This window comes from Cryptotermes secundus, unplaced genomic scaffold (genome assembly GCF_002891405.2).
Source record: "Cryptotermes secundus unplaced genomic scaffold, Csec_1.0 scaffold289, whole genome shotgun sequence".
Lineage (NCBI taxonomy): Eukaryota > Metazoa > Arthropoda > Insecta > Blattodea > Kalotermitidae > Cryptotermes > Cryptotermes secundus.
This window is the reverse complement of record NW_019722431.1, coordinates 780108-799937: the sequence shown is the minus strand read 5'-3', so window position 1 is coordinate 799937 and position 19830 is coordinate 780108. Positions and strand designations below refer to the sequence as shown.

The following is a 19830-nucleotide window of genomic DNA, read 5'->3' as shown; positions in this document are numbered from 1 at the left end:
CTATCGATTGGGTCCAACTGAGTAGGTTTTACCTGAAGACGGAGACAGAATCCAGTCTCCGAAACGTCATGTGCCTTGAGATATAAACAGGACTAAGGATAATGTCCAGAAACAATATCTGTATTAATGTATCATCGTCATAAACTTCTAGATCTTCTCCAGGTTTGAGCCTGAGCTTCCAAACTGATCTTATTATCTTCAGTTGATACAATCAAAATTTTGTTATGCATTTCTTATCTCTCCCTTGCGTACTGCATGCCCCAGGCAACTTATCATCCTTGACTCAATACCACAATGAGATTACACACTATGAAGCTCCTCAAGATGTAATTTTCTCAACCATTCTGTCATCCCTCCCCCCAAATTAAGTCTAAGTAAGAATGTATCATTTTCGGATACAGTAATTTTCTGCTTGCTTATTTTACAGCGCCGACAGTAGCTTAGCTTATTTGGCGTCGAGTGGTGAGGTTGGGGAACAAAGGCGTCGTGGGCTAACCGACGTAGTATCCAGGCAGTTGCCTGTGGGGTTGAGGAAGACCAGGAAACGGCCAAAACAAGATAGGTGGTGTTCTAATCGACACTCAAACCCAGCACCCCCGAAATATAAGTCTACAGTGATACCGCTACGACAAAACTGCTCGGTACGACATAATGAAAAAAAAAAAGATCTGTGGAAAATCAATTTACAAATGGAAATGAATCAGTGATAAAATGAAGGTATTAACATAAGTAAGGATTCTGGAGTTGGGAAAATCCTTGGGTCTCCAGTCTTCAGGTCTGCCGTCAACCTGTAGTTCCGTGCGGGTGCGAAACTTTGTCTCTCAGGCTGAGCTACGGGGGAGCATCTGAACTCGAAGGGCGGAAGCAACAGCAGCTTGGTGTCTCGTATGTTTATCAACTCAACTAGAATAGGATGGGCGTGGCATGTAGCATGCGTGGGATGGTTGCGAAATTCACGCAGAGTTTCTTTGGGAAAATATTGAAGGGAAGATACCACTTAAGAGATCTTGGCATAGATGGGAGGATAATACTAAGATTGATGAGGGAGTATGGTGGGAATGAGTCGAAGGGATTATTCTGGCTAAGGGCAGGAACCAGTGGCGGATTCTTGTGAATATGGCAATGAAATTTCGGGTTCCAAAACGCTATGAATTCCTTTTACTAGCGGGGTAACACAACTTTTAAGGGAAAGTACAATATAATGAAGTTAAGTAGTTATAATGCCAATTGATAATCTAACTTAAAAAAAAATATTAAATTCAAGTTGAAATTCTACTACTATTCATCTGACTTTCGATCCGACGGAATTTGGCAATTTTAAAATTGACCACTGTGAAAGAAAATAATTTTTTTCTCGCTGCTCCATGCAATGTAATGTTTATATTATTGATTAGTTCTGGAAGATAAAAGGTAAAGTTGTCCCTACGCTTAATTAAGCACTGCGCCATGAAGATATATGGAGGAGTGGAGGTATAGCTTCACCATTCTTGACCTCGGCACTAGATGGAGGTGAGTGGTCAGCTTCACGCTGTGGTCCCTTTATCTTCGAGGAAATCTTCCCCCGTATCTGTTGGACAGGAGGCTGGGTGGGTCGCAGAGTCGGTTTGGACGGCATGGAGAAGAAAAAATCTTGTTCTGCCGGGAATCGAACACGGGCAGTCAAACCTGGAGCTATACCGACATATATTTTTATTTGAAGGAAACAAATCTAGGGCAAATGAAAGCTATTAAAGGACGAGCGCATACGTTAACTGTTTCGTTTGTTTCCACAGCAACGAGCAGCAGAAGCAGCAGCAACAATCCCAGTCGGACCGCCTAGAGAACGTGACCCAAACGATCTCCAGACTGTTGCAAGGGTACGACATTCGGCTGAGACCGAACTTCGGAGGTGGGTCTTGCATGACGTAGTTAATCAATAAAACACCCTAACTTTGGGCCCAACCAACTGAGGCATGGGCAGAGGTTGAGACATCATGCGGTCGAAGGTGAACATATTAGCACGAAGTTAGGGCGGTACATTACGACACCCGGTTCCAGTTCATATGCTGAAGCTACAGGGTGATTCATTCTAATAAATACAAGTATATCGGGATAACTCTATTGCAGAGTTGCTGAAATTGGTTTCCTTCCGCCTGGAGACACAAGCCAGTACGAAATTCCTTTTCGCAAATAGTGTAACTAACTGCATGAGGAGTGCGAATCGGGCAGGCAAACACGGGGCCAGAGTTTCCAACGTTCGTCATCCGTGAATATAATTATTAATACGGGGTCTCCTCTGAAAGGATCACCCTGTAGCAGAAAACATAAGTTAACAGTCCAAAAATTTAGGGATACCATTTTGTGTGTAATTAGTATATATTAAAACCACGTTATTTTTGTCAAAAAAAAAGGTACTTTCAACACGCTATGAAGGTGCATGAGGGAGTGAAGTCATAGCTTCGCCATTCTTAACCTCAGTACTAGATGGATGTGAGTGGTCAGCTTCACGCCCCGACCCCTTAACCACCAGGGGGGGAAAAAAAGTCCTTGGTGCCCGGAGTATAGGAGGCCGTGTGGGGCCCAGAGGCGGTCTGGACGCTATGAATACTAGAAAAATCTTTTATCCCTGTCGAGAATCGGAATTTATTCCCCGGTAGTTCAGCCTGTAGCTTCTACCGACTGAGCTACACCGGCTTCTACCGGTAGGTGAGAGATAAGTATTAAAATGGGCCAATTGGAACAGTTATTACATATTAACATGCACGTATTTTGCTTAATATACGTACGTAGTTAGTAGAACGTAATATATTGGTAAATATTTTCATTATGGATATAACGTACCATTTGGTTCTGGATTATCGCCAGGATTAACAAAAAGTTATCCTCTACATATCTGAGTTACACGTACTTCTAAATCCTACAGAAACTTTATAAGAGACACGGACAAAGAGAAATAAAGAAGCATATAAGTGACCTGTTCATTATCAGCGTCGCATAAATACAAACAGAATCTTTAATCCTTACTCGAAGAACATTTTAAACATCGGAAGTGATTTAACAATCTTGATGAGCTTAATTATAAATAATTAAGATGGGATACGCTACATCAAAGGACCTCCATAATTTGATGGGTTAACCCTCTGCAGCACGAAGTTATTCTAACTAATACTTACAAGTTCAGTCCGTACCTCACAGGAAACACAATACGCCTCCATTAAAAATACCAATTAAATCGCTCTTTATTCTCAGAATCACACGAAGCCCATACGTACACTCTGTGGGTTGAACGAAAAGAATTTTAATGTTAAAGCAGATGGTATACACAGCAACCGCTGTGTTCTAGAGGCTAACTTATAAAATGGATGGTCTAGAACTTTCTAGGCGTGTCTTTGTGACGTTAAGCAGGATCTGATTTACATTTACTGCAGATTGAAATCCGTTGTTGCCCGAAGTGAGGACAGCCGAAGAGTGAGTCCATAACAAAAGGCTAATTACTTTTAAGACTAGAGTGCTACACATTGCAAACACACAACTTAATATAAAACGCACTTCTTAAATACTGTCACATGATTGAGTGTGAGTAGACGGAGTTTGAATTGGTAATTGGATTTATTGAATTCTTATATAAATCCGTGACTACAAATAATTGTAACCGTTTCACTAATTCGTACGCTTTACAGTTCAGTACAGCACACACTTAAATCTTCTCAGTCTGCTGCTTCTTCCGCAGTCGTTGTCTGGTAACGGTTTCCAACGGAGGACACTCCCCTTCATCCGGGTTCCTGAGCTGTTCCCCCGTGCCTCAGTTACCAGCTTCTCACAGCAACAGCTCACAAGAACTGAACCCCAGCGGTTATATAACTCAGTGACTCACCAACCAACTCTTCACTGACTAGCTCTGAGTCAGAGAGTCAGTCAAAGCTACTTTACGACTGGCGGTTTGCCTCCAATTCAGTTCGCCTTGGCGCCAAGCTCCTTGAAGATCATGGCAATTTTTCTTTTTGCAACTGAACCCTTGCGGTCATAGTCTGTATGTAACATCCTCTCTGACGAGAAGGTGGGTTTGTCACTTATGAATAGGCTTCGACTTTGTCAAATACATATATCGCACATATAGCATAGGTCTACACGGTTATGGGGAATGCTCCCGGGAAGCGGTCAGTCCGATAAAAGAGATAATTTGGAATGAAGAATCTCTCATGAAGTTTGAGATGTGTCTCTGAGAGCAGAGTCATATCTATAAGTAAGTCTTGCAGCTGTTTACTGAGCTCATAGCGCTGTCTCCAAATGTCATTTGCATTATATTGTATGAGTTTGAGCGGCCTATGGACTGTAGCAGCCATTTTGTTTGATGACTCACTCCTCACTAACTTGTCCTGTTTATAACGTCTCGGCACAGACCACATAGAAAACACGATTCCTCTGTTGTTGTTTACGGGCCGTTGTCTAGTTGTTTGTCTCGCGATCGTTGCCTAGCAACGGGTCTACATGCCACATTATTTTCTTGTGGATTACTTTATGACGCTATCAGGCGCTAGATTATACAGAGGTAAATTGTAGGATAGCAGAATGATTGTGCTGGCGAGGACCAGGAGCAATTTACCAGTCAGTGAATTAGCTTCTTAGAACAGTGGGGTCATCTTATTTTCGGCCCCTTAAGAATAAATATTGAGTAGAATTCTAATTGTTAATTCTAAAGGTATTTGTTAAGACACTCGTACCTAGCATAATGAGGAGCTTCATAGCTTGTACTCTTCTCCAAGTATAATTATAATGATCAAGCCTAGGAGGATGAGACGTGCAGGGCATGTAGCACGCATGCAAGACCCGGAATGCATATAGTATTTTGGTGGGGAAGACAGAAGGAAAAAGACAACTAGGATGACCTAGACGTAGGTGGGAGGATAATTTTACGATGGATCTTAGAGAGATAGAATTGGGCGGTATGGACTGAATTGATCTGGCTCAGGATAGGGTCCAGTGGAGAGCTTTTGTCAAGACGATAATGAGCCTTCGAGTTGCATGAAATACTGGGAAATTCTTGAGTAGCTGCCCAACTGGCTGTTTCGCAAGAAGGGCTCAGCTCAATGGATTTAGGCGTATTCAATTTTGTTGAAACCCCCCCCCCCAGATTTTCTCATTGGAGAAATAGGGAGTGGCCTTATGTTCGGGCTCAGTGGTCTGGATACTGACAGCGTAGTAAAGCAAACCACAAAAACTGAACCATTGATAGAATCGTCATTTAACCATAAGTGAGTGAGAATGTGCTGATATAGAAGTTGTCACATCCCTGGCAACGCAACCCGCTCTCATCCTGCCTCACGGGACCGGCATTGAAGAAGCGGACTGCCCCTCACGGCTACCAACCTCACACTGTCACCAGTGGGAACAGTATTGATTGGCTGAGTCTTGGGCTGCCTACGCGACCGCCACGTTCACACTCTAAACCGAAATGCTGAACCGATTTAGGTCAGTGTCACTGGACCAGTCGGTCAGTTTGGCAAAGAATTTATCGGAAACCATTTCAAAACATGTACATAGCGCCGGTAGGGAGTGGGGAAGGTGAATCAAGGAATCTGTATCCCACCCTCTGTATTTTTATAAAATATAAGTTCTGGGTATAACTAATCGCCTGCTTTCCTTTCACATGACATGGACCGCACAGAAAACGAACAGGGGGGATACACAGACAATAAGGCGATTAAAAAATAGACACACAGACAGCAAGGTGATCTCATTAGCCTTCTCTTATTTTTGGAAAGTACGGAAAGTAGGCTAAAAATTCTCGAATGGCTTAAAAAGGTAAGCAAAATATTGTGACTGACGCTCACCGCCCTCGCTTCTCACACCATACGTATGAGCCATATTGTCGTCTTCTGGGATCAGATGCCGTGTAGTCTGGTAGGTGGGGGTTAACATTTCGCTGTGACATACACAGTGTGTCCAGGTTCTGTTAGGACTGTGTTCATTAAAAATATAAGACGTGAATTATTTTCAAAACTTCACTCTTTTTATTCAAAATAGTCTCCTTCTGAATCGATTGAAAAGTTTTCGAAAACAGTCACTGTACTCCTTTTGTGGAATCTCATTTAAAACTGCGGTAGATTCCCTTTGGATGTCCTGGATGGTATCGTGACGGTCTCCTTTCATCGCCAACTTAACTTTTGGGAACAACCAGAAATCTGCTGGAGCCAAATCTGGGGAATACGAAAGATGATCAAGGACTGTGATCCATTTTCTGGCCAAAAAATCGCGCAAGATCTTCGATTTGTGGGGTGGGGCATTGTCGTGGAGGAGCGACCAAGAACCTTGCTCTAGATATTCCGGTATAATTCGACGAATTCTCGCCCACAAACGGTTGAGGACTCCGAAATAATAATCAGAATTCACTGTTTGACCTTCTGGCAGAAATTCCTTGTGAATGATTCCTTTGGAATCGAAGAAAACGGTTAGCAGTGTCTTTACTAGACTCTTTTGCATGTGCACTTTACTTGGTTTCGGCTTCTTTGAGCTCAACCACACTACACTCTGTCTCTTTGTGAGAAGCTCATATTGAAAACACATGTCTTGTCACCAATAACAATCGATTTTGTAAATTTTTTATCACTTTGGGCCTACCGTAACATGTCTTTGCAGTGTTCCACACTGGCATGTTTTTCATCGCCTGACAGCGCGTGCGGTACAAACCGCGCACAGACCTTCCGTTTGCCTAAATCCTCGGTCAAAATTTGATGCACAGTACTTTTTGGTATTCCCAAAACTCCACCATGGGTCTTGTAGAGACACATCTGTCTCGTGCAAGGATTTCGGTCAATATTTTCACATTTTCTTCAGTGCGATTTGTTCTCGGCTTTGATGCATGTGGAGCGTCTTCAATGCTCTCCCTGCCGTCACGAAATATAGCATACCATCGAAAAATGTTCGAGCGACTCAAACAATCACTACCGTACACACTTTTCATCATTTCGTACGCTTCTCCGGCTGTTTTGCCTAAACTTCAAAGAAAATTTGATGTTGGCTCTCTGTTCAACCGCCATTTTCCGACGAGCGTCAGAACAGTACTGTTATATTCAAGGTCAGAACACACGATGCAGCGATGCTTGCGCTTTGAAATTATAGACAGCCACAGCTGAAGAATCTTAACCCCACAATTCTCCAACAGATGGCATTGCAGGACAAAATTTAAAGAAATGAGTCCTAACGGATCCTTGACACACCGTGTACTGCTTACATCATCAGGGTGGAAGTGTAGGTGAAGGTAGCAGACCCCCATGAAAAGTTAGAGAATATGTGGTGACATTACAGTCTGTTTAACGACGCTGTTAGTAGCGTCGAATAACGAGACGATTGAAGGTAAAGGTAAAGTAAAGTAAACTGCTGCAGTTTTAACCACGAGAAAAAGGCCCCCGGTAGTCATTTTAGAGGAGGTTGAGTGGACCCCAGAACCGCTCTGGACGTTATGAAGAATTCAAAAATCTCCTGCCCCTACCGGGAATCGAAGCTCGACTCCTCGGGCGTCAATCCCGTAGCCTAGCCGCTGTACCGACCGAGTTATCGGTAACAAATTGGGATTATGGCCTGATTTGAGGTACTATCCCAGAGCTTCCCTGGAGGGACTGAGAAAACCCCAAGGAATCTTAGGAAAAAACGGTCTGAGTACAGAGTTCTGAACCTGCGATTTCCTGAATACGAAATGCGAGCGGTAATAAGTCAACTGCAAATTTCGGTCCTATTCAGTCGAGATAGCGTCGTTACGATAAGCAAACATAAACCTATAAGAAATAATTCGGTACTCACTGCATCAATATTTATGGAACTGAAGGGCTCTGGGAACCGGTACACGTTTTTATAGGATAAAGAGACAAGAAACGTCGGCAGCCCGAAGGGACTGTACATGGGATGCTCTCGGAGCGTGTGATAACTCGCAAAGAAATAGGATCTCCTAAGTGGTACTCTCTTCTGTGTACGAAACGTTCTTTCTTTCGAGATCATGTCAAAACGTTATTGATGACGTAAAGTTATCATTCTCCTTCCGAAAGTAAAGGCAACAAATGAATCCATTTGTATGTTCCAAAAAACTTAAGACATGCCACAAACACATGAAAATTGACATGAATTATATTCTGTTACTCGCCCGGGGTAGTTACAACACTCTTCGTGTTTCTTCAGCAGAGTACTCAACAGAATTCGATTGAAGTAGGCTGAGTTTTGGATATACTCGACAGACCCACAGGGGCAATATGTACATACCTCTTGTCAGCACAGACAACAGCAAAGCTATAAATGTTAATCCTCTGGGGCATAACATCATTATGAGTAACATATAAAAATTCACCTCCTACCTCAGAGAAAAGGGGGCGCGCGGTAGCGTAGTTGGTTGAGGCTACAAGCCGGGAGGTAGCGGGTTCGAGTTCCGATGATGTTGAGTTTTTCAATTGACCTAATTCTTCCAGCCGCACTATGGCCCTGGGGTCGACTCAGCCTCTAACAAAAATGAGTACCTGGAATCTTCCTGGGGGTATAGGGCGTAAGGATGACAACCTTACCGCCATCTGTGAGCCGATTGTCTAGATAATGTGGGACCCTCAACGTCTCACAACCTTATGGGCCTCCATGGTCTGTTACAGGGATAGCTTTACCTTTTCCTCACAGAAAATACGCGTTTCAATTACGATGACCAATCAGTTGATGTTATTAAGCGAATAATCGTGGCATATTCTGAGAATCGTAAGAAATACATAAATTCAGTGAACCAAATTCATTTTTTTTTTAATTTGAAACAACTTCTTGGCTCTGTAACCAAGTTCCAGCTCAAAGATGAAGCCCCAAAATTAAAAATCGTGGATGTGATAGTGTGCTGCGTGGCTAGGGCTCTCGTGTTCAATAGAATTGAAAATGAACACTCCAAGAACTACAAGAGATACGCGATCTGCTCTGTCCTAGTTTCTGTAAGCTCTATGGAACACATGTAAATTTAAGTGAAGCTATCTCTATAACAGGCCGTGTAGGCCCATAGGGTTGTGAGACGTCGAGACTCCCGCATTTTCTAGACAATCGGCTCATAGATGGCGGTGATGTTGTCACCCATACATGACGGTCGCCTCTTACCCCCAGGAAGATTCCTGGTACTCGTTTCTGTTAGAGGCTGAGTCAACCCCAGGGCCACAGTGCGACTGGAAGGATTAGGTCAATTTAAAAAATCCAATGACCTTATCGGGAATTGAACTCGCGAACTTCGAGCTTGTAACATAGTGCCTCAACCAACTACGCTACTGCGTGCCCCTCTAATTTGAGGTACTACATCGAAATTCGCCTCGAGGGACTGAGGAAAACTACGTCATGGGAGTACGTATCCCGGTTGATATTTAAACCTGACGCTTCCTGAATACAAATCAGAGACGCTGGCGTTTGAGCCACCGTGCTCGGTCCTGTGTACATCCACGACTACCGACACTCAGTCACTCACTCCTGTGTTTAGTTCGGTGTTTTTCACGCAGTGCGCCAGAGCGCAAGATAATTATTTGTTTTAACGCGATGTTTATTTGTGACTGTCATAAACTGTCTTCATCAGCGCAGTATTTCTTTTAAGACATCGTAAAAATAGTCATAAAAGTGGCTCTATTAACTCCTCACGTCTGTTACAATCTACTTCCTTAAGCCACGGGCGCGAGTTCGATGAAACCGCAACCTATGAATTGCAAGACACATCCAACCCAACTGAAGTATATGATAAACTCTTCTAACCTACTCAAACAAGCAGAAACTGAAACTGCGCACAAAGTAGGCCCTACTGATATTTGTGGTCGTCTGGCTTTGACGGATCACGTATTCTCATGGTGGTTACAAATATCTCTACCTGACGATGAAGGCAGCAGGCTTATCCGAAACGTTGTTAGCTACCAACGAAACTACACTGGTATCATAAACTACAGGGCTACAATCCCAATGTTCTTCGTCATTAGAATCTCAAACTTTCACTTGTTTTGTTTAATGAGCGTCAAAAGACGCATTGCAATTTGAAACTCAAGTTTTTCATATACGTTCTTCGGGACTTTTCATATTCATTGGCCTTGATGTTCATTTATTGCAGATACAAAAGGATTGTTAACAAGTTAATAACAATACAGATACCAAACTGTACAGAGTCGGACATTAGTTTTAGTTATATTTCATTAAATATTACTGCGTTTTTGGACTTTTTCCATCGTCCGGATTTCTAGGTAATAGAGGACACGATGATTCGGAAACCGGTTGTGTTTCCGTCTTCAGGTGAGGAAGGAAGACATCTACCTAGTTGGGCTCCTTAGAAAGAGCTAATTTCAATCAGTGGTCTGAGATTAGCTCTTTCTAAGGGGCCCAACTGAGTAGGTGTATTCCTTCATCACCTGAAGACGGAAACAGATCCGGTTTCCGAAACGTCGTGTCCTCTATTACCTAGCATTCCGGATGATGGAAAAAGTCCAAAAACCCAGTAATTCTGTGTGTCATTCACCATCGTCAGAACCCTATAGAATATATTTCATTAAGTCTTCACCACATCGTAAAATATATCATAAAAAATTGTAGACCTTAAACAGAACAATTATTAATGTACAAATTATTTTGTAAAATTTTAAGTTTCTGCGATAAAGTTCAATGAAATTAGCATATGTAATGATTCTGGAATTACTTCAACACGTTCAAAACAGACCCGCAATACAAAATGTCACCGATATCGGTTCAAAATTTTCATAGAAGAAACACATGGGGTGACGAACACAAACTCTCCACTATACATTTATTTATCTTTGTACAAATAAGACAAAATGGCCACTGTTTACATGTTCATGTGAACGAGAGTCAGTGAAGTGGAACGAGAGATATGGACCATTTGGTGCTGTGAAGCACAAAGATGATCTATGGATAGGAAACTGTAACAATACCAGACATCACGTCAGAGAGTCAGTACTACACAGCGCCGACGCGTAATAATTGGGGAACATATGATGCATGAAACAAATTAGAGATCAATACAAATGTTACAACCTACAGATAAAGCTTTCAAAATCGTTGCGCGTAGGCCGATATTCTGTAAGTCTAATTTGTTTTTTTTTCTGTAGTCATAGACATTCTACCAGACAGGGGTGTTTCGCGATCTTGCTCAGTCCCTCCAGACAATGCTGTACGTCATATTATGCCTTGACAGCTTCCTTCCACTTCATTATTTCCTAAAAATCCTAACATTCCACGCTATATAATCTCAGCTACTGATATTGTTATTAAAAACCATATATAAAATACAGGACATAAAACATACACATATTTTTCTTCAATGTCGTTGAACATTAAACCATGTCAAAAATATTTAAAATGATCTACAGCTTGAAGAATATGATCCTGCCTGCGCCTTGCTTGGGCTACCTTGAAGATAGGGGCAATACGTTCCTCCGAAACGTCGTTGGACTTTTATGGAACTACACGAAATTACAATCAAGAAGATAGTACACTTCATATTCAGCGTTGTATGAAGCTCAAATCCAATAATGTATATCGTACGTCATGTACTATTTTCTTTTTGTATCCGTAACTGGTTTTGAACATTTCGATATATATCGATATAATCTACAACCTTTAATCGATACATTACGGCACGGCGCACATTTAATGAAGTAACAGCGTAAAATTAGTTACAATGTGTTATATCTTTATTTTTATTAGCTTTGCAAACAGCTGAATTCTGACTCGGCGAAGCGCAACATCTCCTCTGCCTACAATGTACCTCGTATATCTGCTATAACAGAAGATGCCAACTCGCGCAGAAAGCATTTAGATAACTAACTTAATATTTTTTACTGTGTTCATATTGATAACAATAATATAATAGCTAATTACATTAACTGGAATACAACACCGGCATAGAATCCTATGGATTAATAAGCTATTGTTTATGGCATTCAGAAACCGTGACTCTCAATATAACTTCACAATTCTGGTCTTCTGATTAGTGGCATCATGTGGTCTTGTTGATCGATACCGACTTTTCGGAGGAACATGGTACCTCCATCTTCATGGTTGAAGCGTGTAAGCTCAGGAAATGCCTTGGTTTATGGGCAGGTCATGGTCATGAAACCAAAGGGAGGGGTAAGGAAAAGGAGAACGATCTGTGCCTATAGGAAATATGGATAAACAACCCTGAAGATGGAAGCAGCACGTTCTTTCAGAATGTGAACTATCACTGCCGTGAACATGCGTGAACTTTACCACCAAACTATAAATAAATAAATAGTTATATAGGTTATCCGGATGAAATGTATCCAAAATAAAAATTTTATATCTCGGACACTAATTGTCATACACGTACCCGGTTTATGCCATCGGAAAGTTTTTTTTTCATACTCGGCTTACGCGCATATGCCGTCACATTTTTGCCACCATGTTAGGAATCACCTGGACAGAGAGATGGCTGGGATATGAATTGGCAGATGTGGACCAATCGCTTGGCCTCCTAGGTCGCCAGATTTAACCCCAGTGGATTTTTTCTTGTGGGGTTATGTGAAGAACATTGTCTACCAGGTTAAGATCAAGACCTTCAACACCTGAAAGCCTGCGTAAGGAACGCTGTGGCTATGGTAACACCAAACATGCTTCAAGCCTCGATATTTGTCGTGCCACCAAGGGAGCCCACATTTAAATTTATTGAGAAAGTTATATATGCAGAAAAAAAACGTTGATAGTGTAATGTAGTGTAGTGTAGTGTGATGTACGATTATGTAGTGTGACGTAGTATGATGTAGTATGGCATAAGTAGTAGTTATAAGGGATAATTTGACTATTGCATTTAACATGTACTTTCGTAATCTGAATATTTCCTAACCGCAGTAGACAGTAAGAAGTTAGTTATTTGTTGACCTGGTCCTCTGATTAGACCGTCACAAACACACATGTTATGACTAGACAGAAGGGTTGAGAAGTATCTCGGCCTGGGTTCAAAAGATCATATGACCATATATGGAACTGCTCACTGCACCCTTATGTATCATAGACCGGGTTCAAAAGATCATATGACCATATGTGGAACTGCTCACTACATCCCTGTGTGTTAAGAAATGATAAATTGAACTTAATTGTAAAATGTAAGCATGATATAAGAAGTAAGTTTTAGTGTGTGGACAGAGGAGAGACCAACAACGACTGGTCGAGTGTACATCCATTGTACTTGAAGATTTACTTATTCTATTTCTGGAAAGTCTAATTAAACAATTTTCTTCACTTAACTTTCTTCATCCTTCGAACTCCTTCGACTCTAGTCAAGACTGAGTCCTTATCCTACGAATTAATTGAAACTTTGTATTAGAAAATAATTATTCGACGTCTTATGGTGATGCCCCAAAGAGATCACCTCGGCTGCGCGACAATAGTTTAACTCATTAATGTGTATAAAAAATTCTTTGAGATATAATTATTTTACTTAGGATACCTTTAATCCGGACACCCTGTACATCTTTATATGATAACTTACCCTGGTCTGGTAACATCTACATTAAAACGGCTCAGGAGATGTGGATCACACCCAAGGATGAAATTCAATGGTTCGAAACATGTCAGGCTAATTTCACTAATATGACCAATTTTATGTTGTAGTGTGAGAGTAAATAATATACAGTGGCCTGGCTGCCGGCTCTAATTAATTTAGAAACTGTATATTGGCTTCGAATCCTGTCGGCTGTTGTCACACTTAATTGTTATTTATTCTTTACAGGCGATCCTTTATACGTGGGTATGGACTTGACAATTGCGAGTTTTGATTCCATCTCTGAAGTTAATATGGTACGTACCACGACGAACATTATTATAGGGGAGACTGGGGCCAATAGTAACATTTTACGCATTTCAATCTGCAGTGATACTATCTATAAAATCTTACTAATAAAATTTACGGGGGAAGACGATTATAACATTGTGATTGCAGATACTGTAAAATTGTTTTAGAATTTATCTTATAGTTCTACTTTGTAAATATATTAATAAAAGTTTACTGTTACAATCGTCCCGTCTTTTCCTTTATTTTTATTAGCAGTTAAATTTAAGCGCCACCGAGTGTTACAGACCACGTTTTAAACGCGGTCTCCAGATTGATCGTGAGAAGTATGGCAAAAAGTAGAGGGGTAGCTAGTGTTGCATTTTAAATGACACATCCTGTACATTCACAAATTTGTATTGTTTTCCCACAAGAATGCAGACCTACAGCGCCCCGCCGTGAGAACCTCACAAAATGTGAAAATTGTTCGCGAAGGGTTAAAGACAGGATGAGGTAGGCAGCGCACATGGAGCGACAAGATCATTTCAGAAGGGACACTTCATTGCATTTTTTGTTGTTATTTAACGACGCTATATCTCATGACTATATAGGGCCGAACAGTAGAGTGATGGGTGAATAATAAATTGGAACGAATCTGGAAGCGGTCGTGATCTATTTGACACACTATTGAGAAATTTACCTGAAACGACTGAGGAAAATAATGAAACACTCAGTCAAGAAACTCGGTGTCCCAGCAACTAAGGTAAAAAGGTAAAGTTGTCCCCGTGCTTAACTAATCACTGCGCCATGAAGGCGTATGGGGGAGTGGATGTATAGATCCACGTAATCTTGACCTCGGCAGTATTTGGAGGGGAGTAGGCAACCAAGAACTTTCTAAAACAAATTTACAGTATTACCGTTATGCCAACCTGCTCGGTGATTTCATGAAACGAGGGAATTCAGAAACCCTAGGATGTTAAAAGTGACCTTAAGAAAACAAGCTGTGAATGTATTAATTTGCTTAGGATAACCGAAATTAACGGCCGTGGGGATCCGTTGCGCTGACCACGTGACACCCTCTATCCGCAAAAGTTGGCACTAACTTCACCGACAAGCGGCGGTCGCTCGGTTAGTATAGTTAGCTTGCGGACTAAAGCCACGGAGTTAGATTTTTGTCTTTTTTTTCCTATGGCGGTCTTTTGTGAATACAATGATGAACCTTGAATTTACTGGTCATCTGGAATTATTATGAAACTTCACACGGTCCTCTACTACGACATGAGATATGCAGTGCGGTCGCATTTTATGCGAATTTGAATTAGTACGATATATAATAAAATATTAATAAAGTCTCATTTGACGCGTAAAGTTTTAAATAACGCGGATCACGAAAAAATTAGGAAAGAATCACGTGTTTCAAAACTTGTCTTGAATTATGCTGTCTTCAGGAATGTATCCTCGCATAAAATGCGAGCGAACTGTAACATAATCCCACGGAGTAGAGCTATTTAGGAGCTGTTAGCTCCCAGGTTATAACATGAAAAATAATTATGTGCATAAACGCATGCAGCTCTTCATGCAAAGTTCCTGTTACTTCTGTCCGATTTCAACCAAAATTGGAACATCGTCATAAGTTTATTAATAAACTACAATATCAAATTTTATGCNGGAGGCGATACGTTCCTCCGAAACGTCGGCCAAAACGAAGAATACACGGCGCCAAAACCCAGAAGACGACTTTCTTCTCTATGCAAATCTGTTCAGCGGTTCTCGAGTTGTTTCATGCGTACAGACGGACGGACAGGGCGAATTTAATAGTCTCTCTCCAGGGTTGAGAACGCGCTCCATGACATCTGAGAAAATGCAAATGAATGAAAGAGATTCAAGTATCAGCATAAACTCGCCCTGATATTAAGTGCCTGAAGTGTAGACTGGGATATTTATTACCACGCGGTTGGCCAAATTTACTTACGGACAGGAATGATAATGGTTTCAGCTTCCACCCAGCTGTGCAGCACTAAGTCAGGAAATTCGCAAGAATGTTAATCATGTAGAGAATTAGAACAAACCAGAGAGAGAGAGCTATTCATATCTCGTAAGCATCATATACAAAATCATATATTATAAAAGTCCAATAAATCCTTTGGTAATGTGGCAAAAGTTCAAGTAATTTAGGAACGACAGTAAGACATGTAAATTATATTGCGGCGTATATACCCGTTTCTAGGCAAAAACCTCGAAACAAACGAGTACAACCGTTGCTAGGCAACAGGCGAAGAAACAAATGGCCGTTTCAGAGCAATGGCTCGGTAAACGTTCCCGCGGAATGCAAATGTTCGCAACATTGGACAAGGCGAACGGCGACACAGGAAATATAAGAGGCTTAAACTTGACGGCGGTCAAGCATACGACTGTTCAAGTGACTAGACTGCCGTTGTAGCAGGAGCTATTAATGATGGGGCATGATCTGTTGTACTGAGCCTGGACTGACAGAGGCCTTGTATATGTTGTATATAGATACATTTAATAGCATGTATAATGTAAATTGTACATACTGACAACAGACTTATTACCGCTGACTAACTCTGGCAAACGACAGATCCTCTTGTCGTCAGAGACAGCGCCCCACATCAACAAGCCTGCAACTGTCTGACAGTAACAAAGATCTGTCTGTAAGACCCAGATGGGTCCTCCATTCCAAGTCCAAGATAGACTGGCCGAGTGACCGTCGGTCGTAACGTAACTTTGACTTAACAGGGAGTTGAGGTGAGATGAGCTGAGCTTTGCAAGGGAGGCTGTGAAAAGATGGCGCTATAATTGAGTAAGTTGAGTTCTGCAGGGGGCAGCTGTGAGCTTCATGTAAAGTAGGGGTTACATTGGACGAATATGAAATAAAATTACTGTCGGCAACTCTCAGTATAGACCAACCTGTAATAACATTCTCGAAAATTCCTTAAAATAAGAAACGAAATATGTAAAAACAGACGGGCAATCTCTCTCTAGTATCCGTTCACTTTATTTTCACATTTACAAGGGCATCCTGTATTACTAGCATACTTGTATGTGGCAAATCAAACCAGGTTTAACACATAATTTTAAATTTTCTTTCCTACGGGTGTGAAACTTGGTCTCGCACAGGTGAAACCATACGATACTGAGGGTGTTTGAGAACAGATTACTATAGGGAATATCTGGAAGAGAGAGAGAGAGAGGCATGGGATTGGAGAAAATTACACACTAGGGAGCTTTACCAATAATGTTAGGGTGATTAAATCACTGAAGTTAAGAAAGGGGGGGGATATGGAAAGAATGGAAAACAAACCCGGAGTAAAGAGAAGACAAAGGAAACTTGCGGATAAATGAATGATAATAATAAGATGGATCTAAGAGGAATATGAGTACGACATGGACTGAATCCATCCAGCTCAGGATAGGATCCAAGTTAAGTCTCCATAGGAAGTGAAATACTCGTACTTAAAACAATATGCTGCTTCGACATTCAATCCAAGATCCTAACACACGCAAGGCGGACCGTTTCTCAAGACAGGGATTCTACAAAATCTCTAATATGTTACCAAGAGTACAATCAGGCTTTGTTCTCTTGCCTCGAGCCAAAGTGAATGACGTCACAGCCACTTGCGGTAGGTGTGAGGGGGGGGGACTCCTTCTTGATCGTTGAGGTGTCATTTCTGCAGCTGATAATTCAGTGCAGGGATACAAATATGGAGGCTTTGCCACAAAAAAGAGGATATGTCTTTCATTCTGCCTCTCCGTACCAAACGACGCGCATCTTCCAACGAAATAATTACACAGGCTGCTTAAGGAGCTGCCTCAACTGAGTAGTAAGCAGTAGTTGGTCCCTGACAGTAAAGGAGGAAAATAGACTGAGGGTGTTGAGGAGAATATTTGGACCGAAGAGAGATGAAGTGACAGGAGGTTGGAGAAAACTGCATGATGAGGAACTTCATAACTTGTACTCTTCTCCAAGCATAATTAGAATGATCATGTCAAGGAGGATGGGGTGGGCAGGTCATGTAGCACGAATGGGGGAGCCCAGGAATGCATATAGGATATAGGTGGGAAAGCCAGAAGGAAAGAGACCACCGGGAAGACAAAAGCGTAGGTGGGTGGACAATATTAAAATGGATCTTAGAGGGATAGGATGGGGTGGTATAACGATTGATCAGTCTGAGGATAAGGACCGGTAGAGGGCTTTTGTGAACCTGGTAATGAACCTTCAGGTTCCATAAAATGCTGGAAAATTCTTGAGTAGCTGCAGAATTGGCGGCTCCTCAAGAAGGGCTCAGCTCCATAAGTAAGCAAGTAAGCAGTAGTAGTTGCGAATCTAATGTATCCTACAGAGACAAGGTTCAAATTTCTAGGAGGAGGGAGGGAGCGAAATGGTGAGGTCACAGCAATTTCCTCAACAGTTATTTGGAAGTTCTCTATGTAGTCTATAATTTTTTAATTACAGTTGATGGTACCCAATCTTACGGTTCGTATGACATATTTAAATAATGATTAACCCATAAAACACAAATAAACAAGAAGTTATGGGGGGAAAAACTGATCCCATACGTTCTTTGATATGACACGGACTGCATAGAAAACGAAAAAAATGACAGACAAACGGGCACACAACGGGACATAGAGACAACAAAATTATTTCATAAGATTCCAATTTTTTCCTTCAAAATATGGAAAGTACGCTAAAAATGGTGTGAAAGCACTGCACATGCGTTCTCATGTATGCATCTGTGCCGCTTAGAAGGCGTATTATTATTTTCCTGTAGACACACCACCTGTGCTCTTGTATTTACGGAGATGGTCTCCACAAAATACTAACATTTCATCAAAATCATTACAGCCACTTCCGAGGAAATGTCAGTTTTATGTTTGAGGAGGGGAGGACTGTGAAGGGGCCTCACTTTTGGAGCTATGATGGTCATATTTACCATGCACCAATCTATGGTGGACAGATAACTAACTTTAGGCAGCTGAGCCTTTCTTGAGAAGCCGCCAGTTGGGCAGCTACTCAGGAATTTCCCAGCAATTTATGGAACCTGAAGGTTCATTACCGTGTTCACAAGAGCCCTCTATCGGTGAATCCAAGTCATGCCATCCATCCTATCCCTCTAAGATCCATTTTAATATTATCCACCAACCTATATCTTGGTCTTCCTAGTGGTCTATTTCCTTCTGGCTTTCTCACCAATATCCTACACGCATTTCTCTTCGCCCCATTCGTGCTACGCGCCCTGCCCATCTCATCCTCGACTTGATCATTCAAATTGCACTTGACGAAGAGTACAAGTTATGAAGCTCCTCATTATGCAGTTTTCCCTAACCTCCTGTCACTTCATCTCTCTTCGGTCAAATATTCTCAACACCATGTTCTCAAATACCCTCAGTCTGTGCTCCCCTTATAACGTCAGAGACCAAGTTTCACACCCATACAGAACCACAGTCAAAATTATAGTTTTGTACATTCTAATTTTTTTGGGGGAGGAAGCAGAAGAGAATACATATGTTTCTGGACTGAATGGTAGCAAGCATTACCCAAATTCAATCTCCCCTTAATTTCCTCCTGAATCAAATTTTTATTTGTTATAATTGTTCCCCCATGTTAGGTGGGTCCCTTGTCACCACGGCATGGCGCGTCCTCAGATTGCGGATGGAGGAGACGCCCTCCAGTTTAGGAGGGAATCTGCGAATATATTGAATAAACAGTCGCGGACAGCTGACATGGGGTGGTCCTCCAGCTTGGGGGTTGGGCGTGGGGCTAACAACTCCTCACCGTAAAAAAATTACTTTTTTACGAAAATGAACACAAATCCTTGGACCTAGAAAATGGACATGAGATTTGGCACTTGGAATGTTTGAAGTTTGTATAGGGCAGGTTCGTTCGGAGCAGTGGCAGAAGAAATCTTAAAATATAAGTTACATTTAGCTGGAGTACAGGAGGTCAGATGGGGTGGAGGTGGCATCGCACCAGCAGGAGAATATACATTTTTCAATGGAAAGGGGAATGAAAATCATGAATTAAATACAGGTTTTTTTCATACATAAGAGAA

General features: G+C 41.6%; 1 protein-coding gene across 1 annotated transcript in view; it reads left to right on the top strand.

Moving 5' to 3' along the window:
* Nucleotides 1-19830, top strand: part of LOC111861379 (gamma-aminobutyric acid receptor subunit beta-like) — a 32309-nt gene that overhangs the window by 4052 nt on the left and 8427 nt on the right. Inside the window, exons 2-3 of the mRNA XM_023845896.2 lie at nucleotides 1773-1888; nucleotides 13718-13785. Coding sequence (XP_023701664.1) covers nucleotides 1773-1888; nucleotides 13718-13785 — 184 coding nt within the window. The remainder of the gene's footprint in view (nucleotides 1-1772; nucleotides 1889-13717; nucleotides 13786-19830) is intronic.